This window comes from Melanerpes formicivorus, unplaced genomic scaffold (genome assembly GCF_026170545.1).
Source record: "Melanerpes formicivorus ecotype bairdi unplaced genomic scaffold, bMelFor1.0.p_v2 SCAF_11, whole genome shotgun sequence".
Lineage (NCBI taxonomy): Eukaryota > Metazoa > Chordata > Aves > Piciformes > Picidae > Melanerpes > Melanerpes formicivorus.
Genome location: NW_027142363.1, coordinates 15,707,823 through 15,722,651, shown reverse-complemented (window position 1 = coordinate 15,722,651; position 14,829 = coordinate 15,707,823). Strand labels below are relative to the sequence as shown.

Here is a 14,829-nt window from a genome sequence, read left to right as displayed (position 1 = left end):
TGCTCTATTAATTCAGCATCACAGGGCAGAGGATTAATTGCCACTGTTTGAGCTGCAGAGGTCAGATGTGTCATGGTCAACAGGACATTGATTGAAGAAGCTGATGACTTCACCTGTGGGATGTGCCCAAGCCCTGCAGATGCATTAGCCTATCAATTAGTTTACTTCAGATTTCCATCTGAGAAGACAGCACCTTGGAGCCCCCAACCTCATAACCAGCTACTGCCCCACTACCTCTCCTAGGAGCAGGAGGGCTTAAACCAACTGTGTGTGGAGAGTAGCTGTTCTTCAGTGAGCTAGTTCTACCATGATGGATAATTAGAAAGCCTAGGACTTGAGCAATAATAATTTTAACTAGCCTGAAAATGTCAGGAATGAGCACTTGTCTGGTTTTGAGCCACAGATATTCCCTGGTTGCTTTCTCTTCACCATTTTGTCTTCTGTAACTTTCATTTCTTGCCATCAGCACTACTGAACTCCCTGAAGCAGAATAAAACAAAACTCTGGGATCGAGAGTAAGGTTCTGCCCTGCCCTGTTATTTCTTGTCCTGCTGTCAAGCAGCTGGACATAAACTGAACTGGAGAGACAGGACTCGGTATTTAACCGTAAGTACAAGAAGAGCTGGAACACAGGAATTAACCTCAATCAAAAAATGCCCTTAGAACTTGTAAGGCTTAGTTGTGCTTGGTTTTAGTGGTTTTTTTTTTTGTTTTGTTTATTTTTTACTTACCTTTAATATCAAGCACAAGTTGGTCACTGAGGTATGAACTGATGGTTCCATCCTCATTGAATCTCCACTTTTGCCTGTCCTTCCCATGTTCGGCCCAGAGTGCAACTTTGGCCCCAGGCACATCTCTGCCACCAATGACATCCAGGCAGGCATTGTTAGCCTAAGAAACAAAAAGAGAAGTGACATCCAGGCCACAAAGCCTCAGTTTTGTGCCTGACTTGTTTCTGTTCTGGCACTGAGCATATTGCAATAGTTGTGCTATAGCAGGCAATAGGCCTGGCAAGCAAGCTGGGAACAGATGATCTGACAACTGACTAAGTTGCTCGATTGAAGGTGGTGGTCTTTGCTGCTTCAGGTGTGTCTGATGTGAAATCAGTTTTCTGTATTAATAGCAGTCTCTCAAGGGCACCATTAATACAAAATCACTTTGCATGTTACTTTTCAGAGAAGCTCCTAACCCTTTAAAGGTTATAAGTTTAAACTTGCAAGTTCAGACAAAATCCAGTTTCTACTTCCAGGAACATCAGTCGCATCAGACATTTGAAAAGTAGTCCCACTCACCAAATCAGACAGATCAAATCTGTCTGTACACAGCAGAAGGATGTAGAACATAAGAGGTTTGGTTTAAGATGCGTAAGAGAGCCTAAAAGCTATCCTGGTGTTAATGGTAGCTTACAGTAAAAGCAAGAAGTGAAGGTGAGAGGACGGGAAGCGATACCACCCGCTCGCTTCCAGCACGTGGAAACTCACCTTGGATTTCAAGAGTCCACGAGAGAAGTGCCAGATCTGGGTATTTTTGCCATTGTATGGGGATGCACACACCGATGTTGCTTTAGCATCTGCTGGGCTCCCAGCAACTGTTAAATATTTACCTTGGGCTTGGTTCTTCACTCTGAGGTACACTGCTGGCTGAAATAGTGTGAAGAAGAATAGTTACAAAACCAAGATGAGGAAAACTGATGTAAGAATGCCTCCCCTCCGTCTTTTATTGGGTTTCTAAAGTGTATTTTCCATTTTCAGATGAGGATGTTCGAAAACCTTTTGTTGGAAACAAATATGCAGCTAAGGTAGCAGTAGGTGAGACAGCTGTAAGAAGCAATGGCAGAGAAGATTCTTTTAAGTATAGAACTAATTCCTGTGATATGCAAATATCTCACTCAGCACGTTTCTCTCATTCCAAGACCAGCAAATGTGCTCTGTTCCACAAGCATTTTGTTCTTAGTAATAAAACCCAGTGAGTCATGTATCCAGCAGCTTCAACCCCTTTTAACTGGAATACATGTCAGAGAAGTTACACCAGGAGCAGGAAAGTCATTGTACCCCTGTACTCTGCACTGGTTAGGCCACACCTTGAGTCCTGTCTCCAGTTCTGGGCCACTCAGTTTAAGAAGGACATCAAGACACTGGATGTGCCCTTCCAGAGAAGGGCACTGAGGCTGGTGAGAGGCCTTGAGCACAAGCCCTATGAGGAGAGGCTGAGGGGGCTGGGATTGTTTAGCCTGGAGAAGAGGAGGCTCCAGGGGAGACCTCATTGCTGTCTACAACTACCTGAAGGGGGATTGTAGCCAGGAGGAAATTGGTCTCTTCTCTCAGGCAACCAGCACCAGAAGAGGACACAGTCTCAAGCTGCACCAGGGGAAGTTTAGGCTTGAGGTGAGGAGAAAGTTCTTCACTGAGAGAGTCGTTCACCATTGGAATGTGCTGCCCAGGGAGGTGGTAGAGTCACTGTCCCTGGAGGGGTTCAAGAGGGGACTGGACATGGCACTTGGTGCCATGGTTTAGTCATGAGGTGTTGGTTGACAGGTTGGACTTGATGATCTTTGAGGTCTCTTCCAACCTTGGTGATACTGTGATACATGTGGAAAATGGGGTACTGGCTTGGCATCCCTCTTTACTGAAAAAGTGAGATTCTGTAGGGCTACTACAGGGGTTGAGCTTTTGCTCTGTTAATTGATTTCAGTGCAAATAAAGAGCAAAGAATTAGAAAGGGCAGCTCTGCTGGAACACAGCACAAGCAGAACTTCTCTCCCAGGAGCTTTGAATTTGTTTTTTCATATTAAAACAAGCTCTACACTGCTCTCCCACCAAGCATCCATGAGCTACAGGGAGTCAGTGCAGTGTGCAGTCATTCTTTACAAGGAAGGGATTGTATTAGGAAGTCACTGAGCAGCATTTTTGTGTCTGACTTTGCATGAGTTTCAAATGTTTTGCTTTTTCTTATGCTACCTCTTACAATGGCAGATCTGACTGTTCTTGCAATTTACAATGAAGGAGGCAGTCAGAAGTGGTACAGGTTTGTAGTATTCTTCCAGTCTCAGTAAGAAAAATACCCTCAGAAGTGTCAAGCACAGGTAGGTGACTGCACAAATTCAAGGAAACTCTCAGTTTGCAGGATTTAAAGCAAAATACAAACCATAATCCCACAACCCCCAAATGCCAAAGGCCCAGAAAAGTAGCTGAAATAGGCCTTGTATCAGTCCCTGCTGTGGCAGTGTGAAAAACGATGCTACCAAATACAAAAGCTTTTCAGATTGCTGGCTGAAGAGAAAATTCTGTTTCAGAAACTAGCACAAATTACTTCCAAAACCAGAGACAAACTGAGATCCTTTCACAGTTACCACTTCCAAAGAATTCCAGGGAGCTGTCAGTTTGTTGGACTGAAAAATCATTGGAGAAAGGAGGGAATTTTTTTCCCACTTTTTTTGGGAAGGCAGGGTGAGAAGGGGAGGAAGTTCCTTTACTTTTTTTGAGCAGAGGCAGATAATGCATAACTAATGCTAGAGTGTTGTTTCTGTTCACTGCAACAGCTCCCCAGTTGAATCTAGTGTTTAAAAATAAAGTAGCATTTGTCACTAAATTTTCACAAGCTCTTCTGTAAGAAGCAGAGGTAACAACAATTCTATTCTAGTGGAGTTACTGCCACGCTTCTGACAACTCTCCTTTGTCCTTTCCCTATCTCCCAGACCCTGCGAGGCTGGGCACGTGGCAACACATGCTTTGGCTGGTTTGGAGCTTGGGTGAGTCACCAATTACCTGACATGTCCTGGAAGGGCAGAGAAGTAAAACTCTGCCTGCTTTCCCTTGAACGAGGGCCATTTATCTCACCCTTGCTGCTCTACCTTTTTCACAAAGCTCTTCAGAACTTTAGTTTCCATAGCTGAATCTTTGAATGAGACTGAAATTGACATTATTTGGGGTGAGGCAGAGAGGGGAAACCTGGCAGGACTGACTGCATAAACCTTCCTGCTTTTGGAAATCCAGGCTTCAGCACAATTAGATTTGTTTTTGCTTCCATTTATGCCTTTTGCAAAACAAGCCAAGGGAGAATTGGTTCTCTGGTTATTGTTTTTATGTGTCAAAAAAGTAAAAACAGCATCTACAGAACATCCTACTGAGCCATTCAGAAGAGCAAAACTTGGCCCTAAGAAACTAGGAATTGTGTCCCTTCAGGAGTTTAATACAGATCTCAGTAACTGCCACTGGATGAATTTTCTGCTTCAGCTATCTTCCAGTAGGTTCTGCTGGCTGTCATCATTTGGCCTGATCTATGGAGTACAGTGCACACCATTATACTATATTAATAGAGCTGACATTTGTGCAGTAAACCCTGTCAAAAACCCCAAAGGTCCTCATACAGTCTTAACATACTTGCTTCACAGGTCGAAGAGAGCCAATTGCTTTCCAGCCACTGTGCTCGTTCCAGTTTGAAATCTCACTGGGCTCCAGCAGAATTTGATTTCCTGAAAAATTACATCCTTCATATGCAATCCACCTGGATGCAAAAAACAGAGCATGAAAGACCACACATTAACTATAGCAAAACTTGAGCTACAGACGTGCTCAAGATGGTGCTCCTGAAAGCCCCCGAAGTTCTCCATAGCAGTGCTGGTATCAGACCTCTTACCACACAGCAAAATGCCATCCATTGCAGTGGTTTCACTGGTTTTTGTCTAAATTAAGACCTGAAAACTGTAAACTCATATTCCCCCTCCCAATTTTTTCACACAGACATGAAAACCTCTGCACGAACCCAGATGGGAAGGTTGCACTACTTACAGCTTTGCCTGGTTGTACATATGCGGTGGGTTGAAATTACTCTCCCCCCTAAACTAATTTGAGAGCATTGCCTCCCAAAACAAAAATTGCCAGACTAGCTCAGTTTGGGATGGAAGCAAATGAAGCTATATTTACAAGCAAACTACAATCTAGAAATATTAAATGCAATGAATATGCACAAACTATACAATATATGTACTATATATGTGTGTGTGTATGTGTGTGTGTATATATATATATTTATAAAACAACACAGAAACTCCTCAGATGCCCGTGGATGGACCCAGGGGGACTGGTTCACTTCCTCCCCCACTCTGTCCCTCCTTCCCATTACCTCACACAGTAGTCAAAACAGAGACCCTGGCAATGCCAAGGAAGAAAGAGAGGGGGGGGAAAGTTGCCAGCAGAAGCAAGAGAAGAGGAAGAGAGAAAGGACTGTTTATGCCTCTGCTCTATATTCCCATTAGTAATCCAATGAATTATATAGACCTTATTATTTTTCCTTTACATCCAATGGTAGTAATTTTACCTTCAGCCTTTGCAGTCAGGATCTAGGCTAAAGTTCCCCCTTCAAAACTGTAACACCGTATTAATTATGAGAGGATATTTCCCAGCGCTTTCTTTTGTTACAGTTAAAGCTTTTTAAAGCTGTTCCACTTGCAGCAGACTTTCCTGTACTGAATGTATCTGAGCCATGGACGTGGCTGAATCCTCTAACAGTTAAGGCATTGGCACACACAGATCTCTTGTTATCTAGACATCTGCTCGGTCAGTTCTGCATTGCTGCTTACAAAGGCGGCCTCAGGATCACAGATTGGTTTTGTTTGTATCAACACGACGTTGTTGTGCAGACTGAATCCTAAATGCTTGACTCATTAACTTATCTGAACACAAAGCAAATACTGGTTTCCCCACTTTACCTGTTTTACAGATAACTGCCAAGAACATGAGGGATGGTTTCACTGTAACTCCATGAAAAAGCATCCCCAAACAGTGCTCAAAGCACCTGTAATTTATTTTTTGTATAAGTAATGTGGAGAAACTGACAGCCATCCTTGCTCAGGACTTCATGGAAGCTGTAATATGCTGACTTTGAACTGCCTTGAGGCTGTGTCACTCTTTCTTCAAATTATCTCCTGACTAATAGGTATTCAGAGCAACCTGACCACCACTGTGTGTTCCTTATGCTTCTGGTACATTCCTGACCTTCTTGTGATGCTTTCTGTGAAGTCACTGAGAATTGACTGTTAACACTGTTCCTGGAGCATCAGTCTCATTGGAAATGCAGTTTCTGTTGCCAAAGCAGGCATTTATAGGAAACAGAGGAAAGATTGTTACAGTAATAACCAGGTTGCGCTTCTGGCATTCAATCACACAGACAAAACTCATCTTGGCACTCATGCAAGCCCAGCAGCCTCCACTGTGTTATCTTTCCTACACCAGGCAACTGCATGGGCAAAGTGACATTCCCCAACAGGACACACTTTAGACTGTAACACCCCCACAGAGGCATAAAGGTTTACACACTCCCACCAGATATAAGTCAGGTAGTCTCATCCAAACTAGCACAGATCCAGGGAATGCCTGTGTGGTGTTGCCAGCTCCAAAGGGCCGCTACTTCCATGGGGCACCTCAAGACAACATCAGTTCAGGACGGAAAGGGCACAGATGTTAGGGACTAGATCTTATAGTGAACTGGCAAAGCTCTGCAAGGAAGCTTATATTCACTATGGCCCACAGGTAAATTAAACAGCTACTGACTGCTCTTAAAGAAAGGGAGGCTCAATCCTTCACCAATATTTCAGGAAAACATTGGTGTGAAATTACTGAAACAAACCAGTCCATAGTGCTTGAAAGCATTAGCCAAGCTCAGAGAACCAGGGGAGCCCTCAGTAGTGCTAGCAGAGGTATCTGTAGAATGGTTTTGACTTCTAGGTGGCAACAGACTTGATGCATTTGAAAAATTCATTGTAAGAAAAATCACTCCAGGGATATACTTAAGCTGTCAACACTCTACACTGATTCCTTGCCCAGTTAGTTCAAATATTGTGTCTTTATGCCATCCCCTAGGATCTCTCAAGAAAATTACAGATGTATCTACATGAGAAAGGTAGAGAGAAGATTTAAAATGAACAGGAAATGTGTCACATTAGAATTAAAGCAGTTTCCAGTCAGTCTCCACTGCAGGACAAGACTCTGCAAGTTATTTCGTGCTGCTGTGGATGTGGAAAGCCTGTGTGAGGCAGAATACTTGAGAGTGTATCCAAAAGGTGAAACAGGGAGATGTGGAAGAGATGAGGTCACTTGTGCAGAAGTGCAGTAGTTTTCACCAAAGACCAAGGGTGTGCATTCACACTCACAGAGGGAGGGAGGTAAACAAATAACAGAAGCAAATTCCTGTTCAGCTGTCACATCCACCCCAGGCTTTGGCAGCTGACCAGCACACCAAGCTCCACTGAACCACTGCAGTGGTTTAAGTGCAATCACTGCATTTTATAGCTGGTATTTTACAATCAGTTAATAGGGGCAGCTTGAGTTTATTCAACCTGTGTTTTTAAGTCAGCAATCAAAACTCATTCCTGGCTTGAGCAATGGACTCTATTGTTCATCACCACACAGGGATAAAAGGACAATTCCTACAGGGGCAAATACACCTTCTGCCCAGAGTTTTTGTTCATTTTGGGTCCTGATACAAAAAGTAGGTCTAGCATTTAAACAGATTGTAGAATTTTGTCTCAAAGTCAGAATGTGAAACCTATCCTGTGACAAAAGGCAGTAATCAAGAGCAAATGGATGCTCAGTATTAGCTCCTATAATGCAAAACTGACAATAGTATTTCTTCCATACTTACAATCCACTTCTAACCCATACAGACTGAGTGTAAAAATGAAGGTCCTCATTCAGAACAGAATTGACGGGTTCAGTGAAGTGCAGCTCTCTGCCCTTGCAGCATTCCAGAGCAAACAGACTGATGGAGGGCTCAGCAAAAACCTAGTGGCAGAAGGAGAAAAAAACAAAGCCACAAAGTTTTACTAGTTGTAGGCTACCTTCAGTTACTAGGCACGATGTACACATTTGCCCTCTTCAGTTTCATTTCCATATGCTTTTGTATTAGATCATGCTCCCTCAGCAAATGTAACAGCAAGGGGAAAAAAAAGCACACCCACCACCAGAGCACACAGGGCTGAAACAGACTGGCTTTGTCACCAGAATATAGTCCCTCACTGACACAGGCCAGACATGGTGAGTTACTTTGAAATGCAGAAACACCTCTGTTTCCATTTGACAAAACTCTTCTTGATCTCATTTGCATCATCAGGGCCTTGATTCCTTTTCATAGGTCCAGTTTATTAATTTATTGATTTATTTATTATATATTAATTTATTGTAACGTGTTCTCATTACACCAGTCTTCAGTGGGACCTGCAGACTGCATCCAAGGCAGTGAGGCAAACCAGAAGCCTCCTGTCCATAGACTTCATTTAGTAGTGGTTCACTGGAAAAAAATTAGGGATCTACAAATTGGAAAAGGTTAAAAATGTCAGAATAAGAAAAGTTTTCCATGTTTTTAACATTCCTATTTTTCTCCTGACAATCTTGAACAAATGGCATAATTAGCAGCCTCTTCCAGCTCATGTAGGCTTGGAGCACTTTTCACTTAATGTCCTTTTCCTACAGTTGAGAGCTTGCCTATGAAAGCAAATAAAAAGACTGGCTTGCATGAAAATGTGGTACAGCTGTAAGATCAGCACAAAAGCACAGAGGGAACACATTTAAACACACGAAGTTGGTGCCTTAGTACAAGGAACACTTGTACAGCTTTTCAGTATTTAGAATTCGAAACCATAAGGGAAGTATTACAACCAAAATCACAAGCACTTGCGATTTATTTCTTGATGCAGCTGCTACAATGAGAGGGAATAGGTCTGAGTAACTGCTACAATTAGCAGCCTCTCTAGGGAGGTCACCCTGCTCTTAGGAGCTGTTACCCTCAGACAGTGAGCCCAGGAAAAGGCAGGATTTCTTCTGCAGTGAAGGCATGGCCTCAGGTGGAATGAATGAAACAAAATCTTGAATTAAAGTTGACACAGGCACTGAGTAATTAAGAGAACTTAACTTTCATGTTTGGAGAGGCACATGTATTGTAGTGAAGGGTCTCTGAAGGGCTCAGTGGTGACTCAGGACTTACTAATTTACTGGCACTGAGTCAGTGAACTTGGTATGTAGCCTGTTCAAATTCCGCCTCAGAGAAACTGCTTTTCTCTGCCAACCAGTGCAGGGACAATGTAAGTTATGCAACACTACATGGAAAGGGAGTTTGCAGAGACATTTAAAGAGAAGTCTAGGATCATCCATGCAGAGATATTTTTAAAGCCCACTTACACTCCTACAAAACCAATGTCACAAAACAGAAAGAGATTACAACCCATAGTGTTTTTATGTTGGAATGTCAGTTCTTCCCACCTGCACTCTGCTGCATGGGGTGTGTCTATAAGCTTAGTCTGAAAACTAGACCAGCAGAACTAGTGCAGACAGCTACTTCTTTGCTGCTTTGCTCAGCAAGGCAGTATCATTGCACTCAGAGTTCCAGCCTGTCAGCAGGCATTGCACTGATGACATAGACACCCAACTGATCACAAGGACTGATACCATCTTTCCAGAGACCTCAGGAGGACTCCACTGACCATGGCACAGACATGAAGCACAGAAAACACTCTGCTGTGTCAAGCACTGAAGCTCTCATATTTCCATAGCCATATGTAGAGCAATGAGCTGATTACTCACTTTACAGATACCATTTTACACCAACGGCTGGCAGCAGTGACTTGGCCTGGCTTTTTTCTCTGATTTTGTTTTCATAGCTCCATGGAAACTACCAACAGTAAAAAACAAAGTTTTGAAGCTATGTTGTTACACTTACTACAGAGACATCCTGCTCCCACCCTGCCTTACAGACTGCTGAGATGCACTTCCACCCATTTCCAGGATGCAGTCATTACTGATAGAGAAGTGGGGAACTGACAGGATCAGCTTTCTTCACAGAGGTCCAATTCTGACAGGCTAGGCAAGAACAGAGCTTTCTGAGAGCATGAGGAAGGGCAACTGGGCAGAGAGTACAAGAGGGGACAGCCTCAGATTCTGGTGTTACTTTAGGTGGATGCCAGTCCCCAATTTTGAAAGGTCTGCTAACAATTTATCTCTGTTTACCCACAAACTTTATTTACTCATTAATGTAGATATTAGTTTAGATTAGATGGATAGTACTACAGCCAATGAAATTATTTAGAAGGGGTGGATTGTGGTGGTTTTAGGCTATGCCTTTAAGATTTGGTTACAGATTCTGAGCAGATAATTAGAAAAATATAAATAAATAACTATTGGGTATAAAAAGGAAAACAAAAGATTATTCTAAACAAATTCATTAGGTAAATATCTGGAATAAGAGGAGCTGTACCATAACAATTATCCCCTTTTCTCTTCTCTTCTGATCTCAGCTGTTTTGCTTCACTTGGGAGAGATAACCTGCTTATGGGCTGGCCTTGGTTAAGTCTAACCTCTCTGCTCCTTTCTCTTGTCCCTTTTGTATAGGGAGGCAAGGGAAGGCAGGGAGGGAGAAGCTGGTAGCTTCCCCTGGTCCTTGGCCAGGGGGATCCTTGTGCTGTTTAGTAATTGTAAGTATCTGTATAATATTGTAACTCCTGCATGTTTTGTACACATTCGTTGCATTCCACTGTAGAGTGTAGACTGTGCTTGTAAATACAGTTCCATTTTCTTCTGAGTTGGTCTGGCAAAAGTTAATGCTGGGGGGAAACTTCAACCCACCACAGTCATTGCCATGTCTAGGTCAGGAATACCAGAACTTCCTTTCACAGCTATTTCAATGAAAATGGGTACAGTGCCATCCTTGGGGGCAAGCTTGACACTTGCAATCATGACAAAGCACTACAGAATTAGTTAACCTGATTTTTGTGCATAAGGAACTAATTGCCTTTCTTAAGCCAGCCCCAGTAAATTCTCTAGAAGATTTGCATGTCCTGTTGTCCTGTTTTGTAATGACAAGGCCCAGAGAGAAATCTGGAGAGATTTAATATATTCCAGAGACCAATGATTAAAGAGGGTTATATTTACACAGTATTTCAAGATAGGAACAGCTTTGTGAACTGTTAAATAGAGTGGTATTCTTTACTTAACAGGTGGGGTAGTCTATGGCTAATACAGGATATGATGTTATGAAAATGACACACTGTGATTTCAGAGATAGGCCATGGAAAGCAACACACTAAAAATCTCTTGCACAGTTCAACTCAGCTCATTACCCCTCCATGACCTGCACTTTTTTTTTTTAATGGAGAGAAGCTGTGCACCACAATTTTTTCACAATTCATAACAGAAATTTATACTTTAACAGTTCAGAAAAAGATGCAATGCAAGTCTCAATTGTTTGATATTAAGAAAAGTGCCAGATGAGCTTCCTTTCAAATGCCATTTATTTGCAGTGCAAGGCTTAGGTGCTTAGAATCATAGAATCAGTAAGATTGGAAAAGACCTCAGAGATCATCAAGTCGAACCTATCACCCAACACCTCATGACTAACTAAACCATGGCTTCAAGTGCCACATCCAATCCCTTACTGAACACCTCCAGTGATGGTGACTCCACCACCTCCCTGGGCAGCACGTTCCAATGGCCAATCTCTCTTTCTGGGAAGAACTTTCTCCTCACCTCTAGCCTAAGATATAAGGAAGCTAACCAAAGGGTGCTACAACTGAAACACAAGTGCAAAAGTGGATTTGCACATATGCTTATAATAAAACCAAAAATAGTTTTAGCTATGGGATAACATAAGGATAATTTTTCATTATGAATTTTGTGTAAAATTATTGCTAATAAAGCCCTTTGGAGAAGGGTTCACTCCACAACATATTTTTCCTTGCACTGTCTTTTGCAAACGGTGATAGAAAAGCCAAGGAAATAAATCAACAGAGCTGGACTAAAGCATGATGTGGCATTTCAGGCTGGGTGCCTCCTGTTGCTGCCACACAAGCTTCATCTCCAGTGTCCCGAGGGTGCAGCCCAGGAGGTGGACACAGGAAGCTGTGTATTTCATACCCATAATATCCTGTGCCCTATAAATCCAGCTGCAAAGTCTTTCTCTTCCTCTTTCTTCCCTCTCTGCTCCCGTGGGAGATGCTCCCTATCAGGTAACGCTGGGGGAGTATCTCAAGGTCTCTTAGGCCTGGCTAGGCCTAATGCCAGGAGGAGAAGGGGGAAGCAGTCTCAGCCCTGGCCAGCCTGAGACCAGCCTAGCAGTAGGGGGGGAAGAAAGAGTCCTGGGGGTTTTGGGTATACCCTCAGGTGGGGAGAAGGGAAGTGTTGGAAGGCTTTTGGGTGTGCAGTAAGGGACTCTGTATGCTTTGGAGTATTTTGTGTCACTATGCTTGCAGCTCCTGTACAACACTTGCTGCTTTTCCATTTAAACTTTCCATCACTTTGCACTCCATTTGTGTGATGAGTGTCATTCTTTTGCCCTTCTCAGGGGCAAGAGAGGATCTGCCTGGTCTCAAGCCAGGACACATGACTGTAACCCAGTTCTCCATGCTGCGCCGCTGCTGATCTCTTGCAATGCAAACAGCATTTGCTGTCACCTTAACTGGAGGAGACTCCACAGCTGTATTGCATCATCTTTGGAAAAATCTTTACCCTTTAGTCTTGTCTACCTTCCAATTTAAAACTGTCCTTACTGAAGCTACACTCGCCTGGCTGTTCCCTCCAGCGTGGGAGGGAAGCCTGGCTGAGGGAGAGGAGCATGGTGCTGGATGACAGTAATGCCCACGGTCCAGTCCCAGCTACACAAAATGACTCACTGCCTGACACTGGGAACAGCGATTAATTTGCGTATTTGACTTCATTATTTGCCTCACAGGCATGCTGGGGAGATTAGTTAACACCTGCATTTAACTTAGAAAAGATAATCAACACAGAAAATACAAGAATTATCACAACTGATTACAGCAAGAATAAAGAATGCCTCAGAAGAAGAGAGGGGAAAAATCCAACTGCTGCACAACCTACGATATAGATCTCACTTTTGCTTTTAGAAACTGTGAGAGTGGTTTAACTGCAGGGCTGAAGTTAACATTTTAGAAGGAAAACTAATTACTGCAACTATGCTGGATACTCTTGTCCACATAAGTCACACCAAATATTACAGGGAGTTTGACAATACAATACCTCAGAAAAGGCAGCACTGAAGATGAACACCCCCGATGTAAGAACATCTCTTAAGAGTCTCTATCCCAAAAGATTAACCTCTCAAAGCAACAGAGACTGGAAAAATGCCCCAATAAGCAATGAAAGCACTATAAATGGCCCAGCTGACTTCACTTGCTCTCTTGCCACTAGGTGAGCAGGCCACACTTTCCTATCCATGAGTTCATGGCAATGCAAAAGGCAGGTCCTTGCTGAGGCAGGCATGGAAACCAGCACTGCTGCAGCAAATGCAGCACCCTTAATGTGTGCTTGGCTTTTACCCACTTGCAAAATGACTATTACCAACAATACCAGCAAATTTCATCCACTTCCAGTCAACATCTGGGATGCAGAAACCTCACACACTGAAGGAATACATGGCTTTCTCCTCTATGAGAGTCCTTCCAACAATTACACTTGCAGCAAATACATCTCACTTAAAGGTGAGCCCAGGACAATGCCCTTTTAACACTTGGTGTTGTGATTAACATTCTCCCTCTTGCATGTGAACCATTGTGACACACACCTTAGGTCTGAAATTGGGCTGATATTTAAAGCTGAAAAATGGAAGTCACTACTGAATTTAATCAAATTACACAATTCCACTTGGGAATATGCTTGTTGTTGTCTTGAAAGAGCAAACAGAAATATTTTGTAACACAAAGGGCACTGTTCCAGGAACAGTGCATTGCAGACAATGCACAGAATGAGCACACTCACTGCTGCCTGCTCAGCACCACCTCTGTACTACACAATGCCTCTGTGCACTGCCCTGTGCCATTAGTACATACAATGTGTTAGGGGCCCATGAGGGCATTTCTGTTTGTCAAACAGGTGTGGTTCCACAGTGCTCTTTATGCTCTTCAGTGCCTGGATTTTGTGAAATACAAGGGCTCCCAGTTGCAAAATAAAATAAAAAGTAAAAATAAAATTAAAAATAAAAAAAATAAACAAAGAGTGAAGCCACATACAAAGTACAGGAAGATGTGTGTATGCTTCCCACACACAGCCTGCCAAACACACTTCACCCAGGGCTTGGCTCTCAGTAATCAAGGACTGCCAGTAGCTTCCTACTATGCCAGCCTGCACAGTTACTTCCCTGTTAGATTGCAGGATTTGGATAAGACCTACCATTTCATGTCAAGACCCCACTGATTTATCAGGGCAGAGTCCAAAAGCCTAACACAAAAAGGAGATCTTTAGTCTGAAAATCAGGCTCTCGGCAGGTGGGAAGCTCTAACTCCACCACAGTCACTGAATCGGTGCTGAAAAGGCCAGCTCTCAAACAAGTTGTACATGCTTCCCACCATGCCCAGGGCTTTTGGTGTTAAGGGTTTTCTGGGGAGTTGGTGTTTTAGATTTTAATTTTGTTTAGTTTTTAAAAATCTGTTCACACATGGGAAAAAAAACCCCATATTTAATACTTGAAGAGAACAACTGAATAATCACTAAAGTCCAGTTTTGTAACAGTTACATTGAAGGGCACAAGTCACAGAGGTTGTGTTCAGCAGTCAGGGAAGAAGGAAGAGTTTGAAAGAAATTGGTCAGTGCTATAGAGGATTAGGCAGAGCAGCCACTTGCTTCTCTTTGATGTTCTTGCATAGGAGCATACTGAGATATGGGACAAAGACTCCAGAGGCATATGACCCATGTGCAGGATTACAATAGGATGTACAAAAAGCTGTATCTAGTTTGTACTGGATTGTAGAATGCATTCCTATCCAATCTCCTGGCCATACACAAGGACCTCATATCTGACCTTACTGCTACAATATGTTACTTGATTCCAACT

General features: G+C 42.9%; 1 protein-coding gene across 1 annotated transcript in view; it reads right to left on the bottom strand.

Annotated features, from left to right (window-relative positions):
* Window positions 1–14,829, bottom strand: part of CRYBG3 (crystallin beta-gamma domain containing 3) — a 98,283-nt gene that overhangs the window by 2,787 nt on the left and 80,667 nt on the right. The window contains exons 18-21 of the mRNA XM_068144639.1: window positions 7,639–7,778; window positions 4,380–4,503; window positions 1,482–1,640; window positions 732–891 (exon numbers count right to left, since the gene is read on the bottom strand). Coding sequence (XP_068000740.1) covers window positions 732–891; window positions 1,482–1,640; window positions 4,380–4,503; window positions 7,639–7,778 — 583 coding nt within the window. The remainder of the gene's footprint in view (window positions 1–731; window positions 892–1,481; window positions 1,641–4,379; window positions 4,504–7,638; window positions 7,779–14,829) is intronic.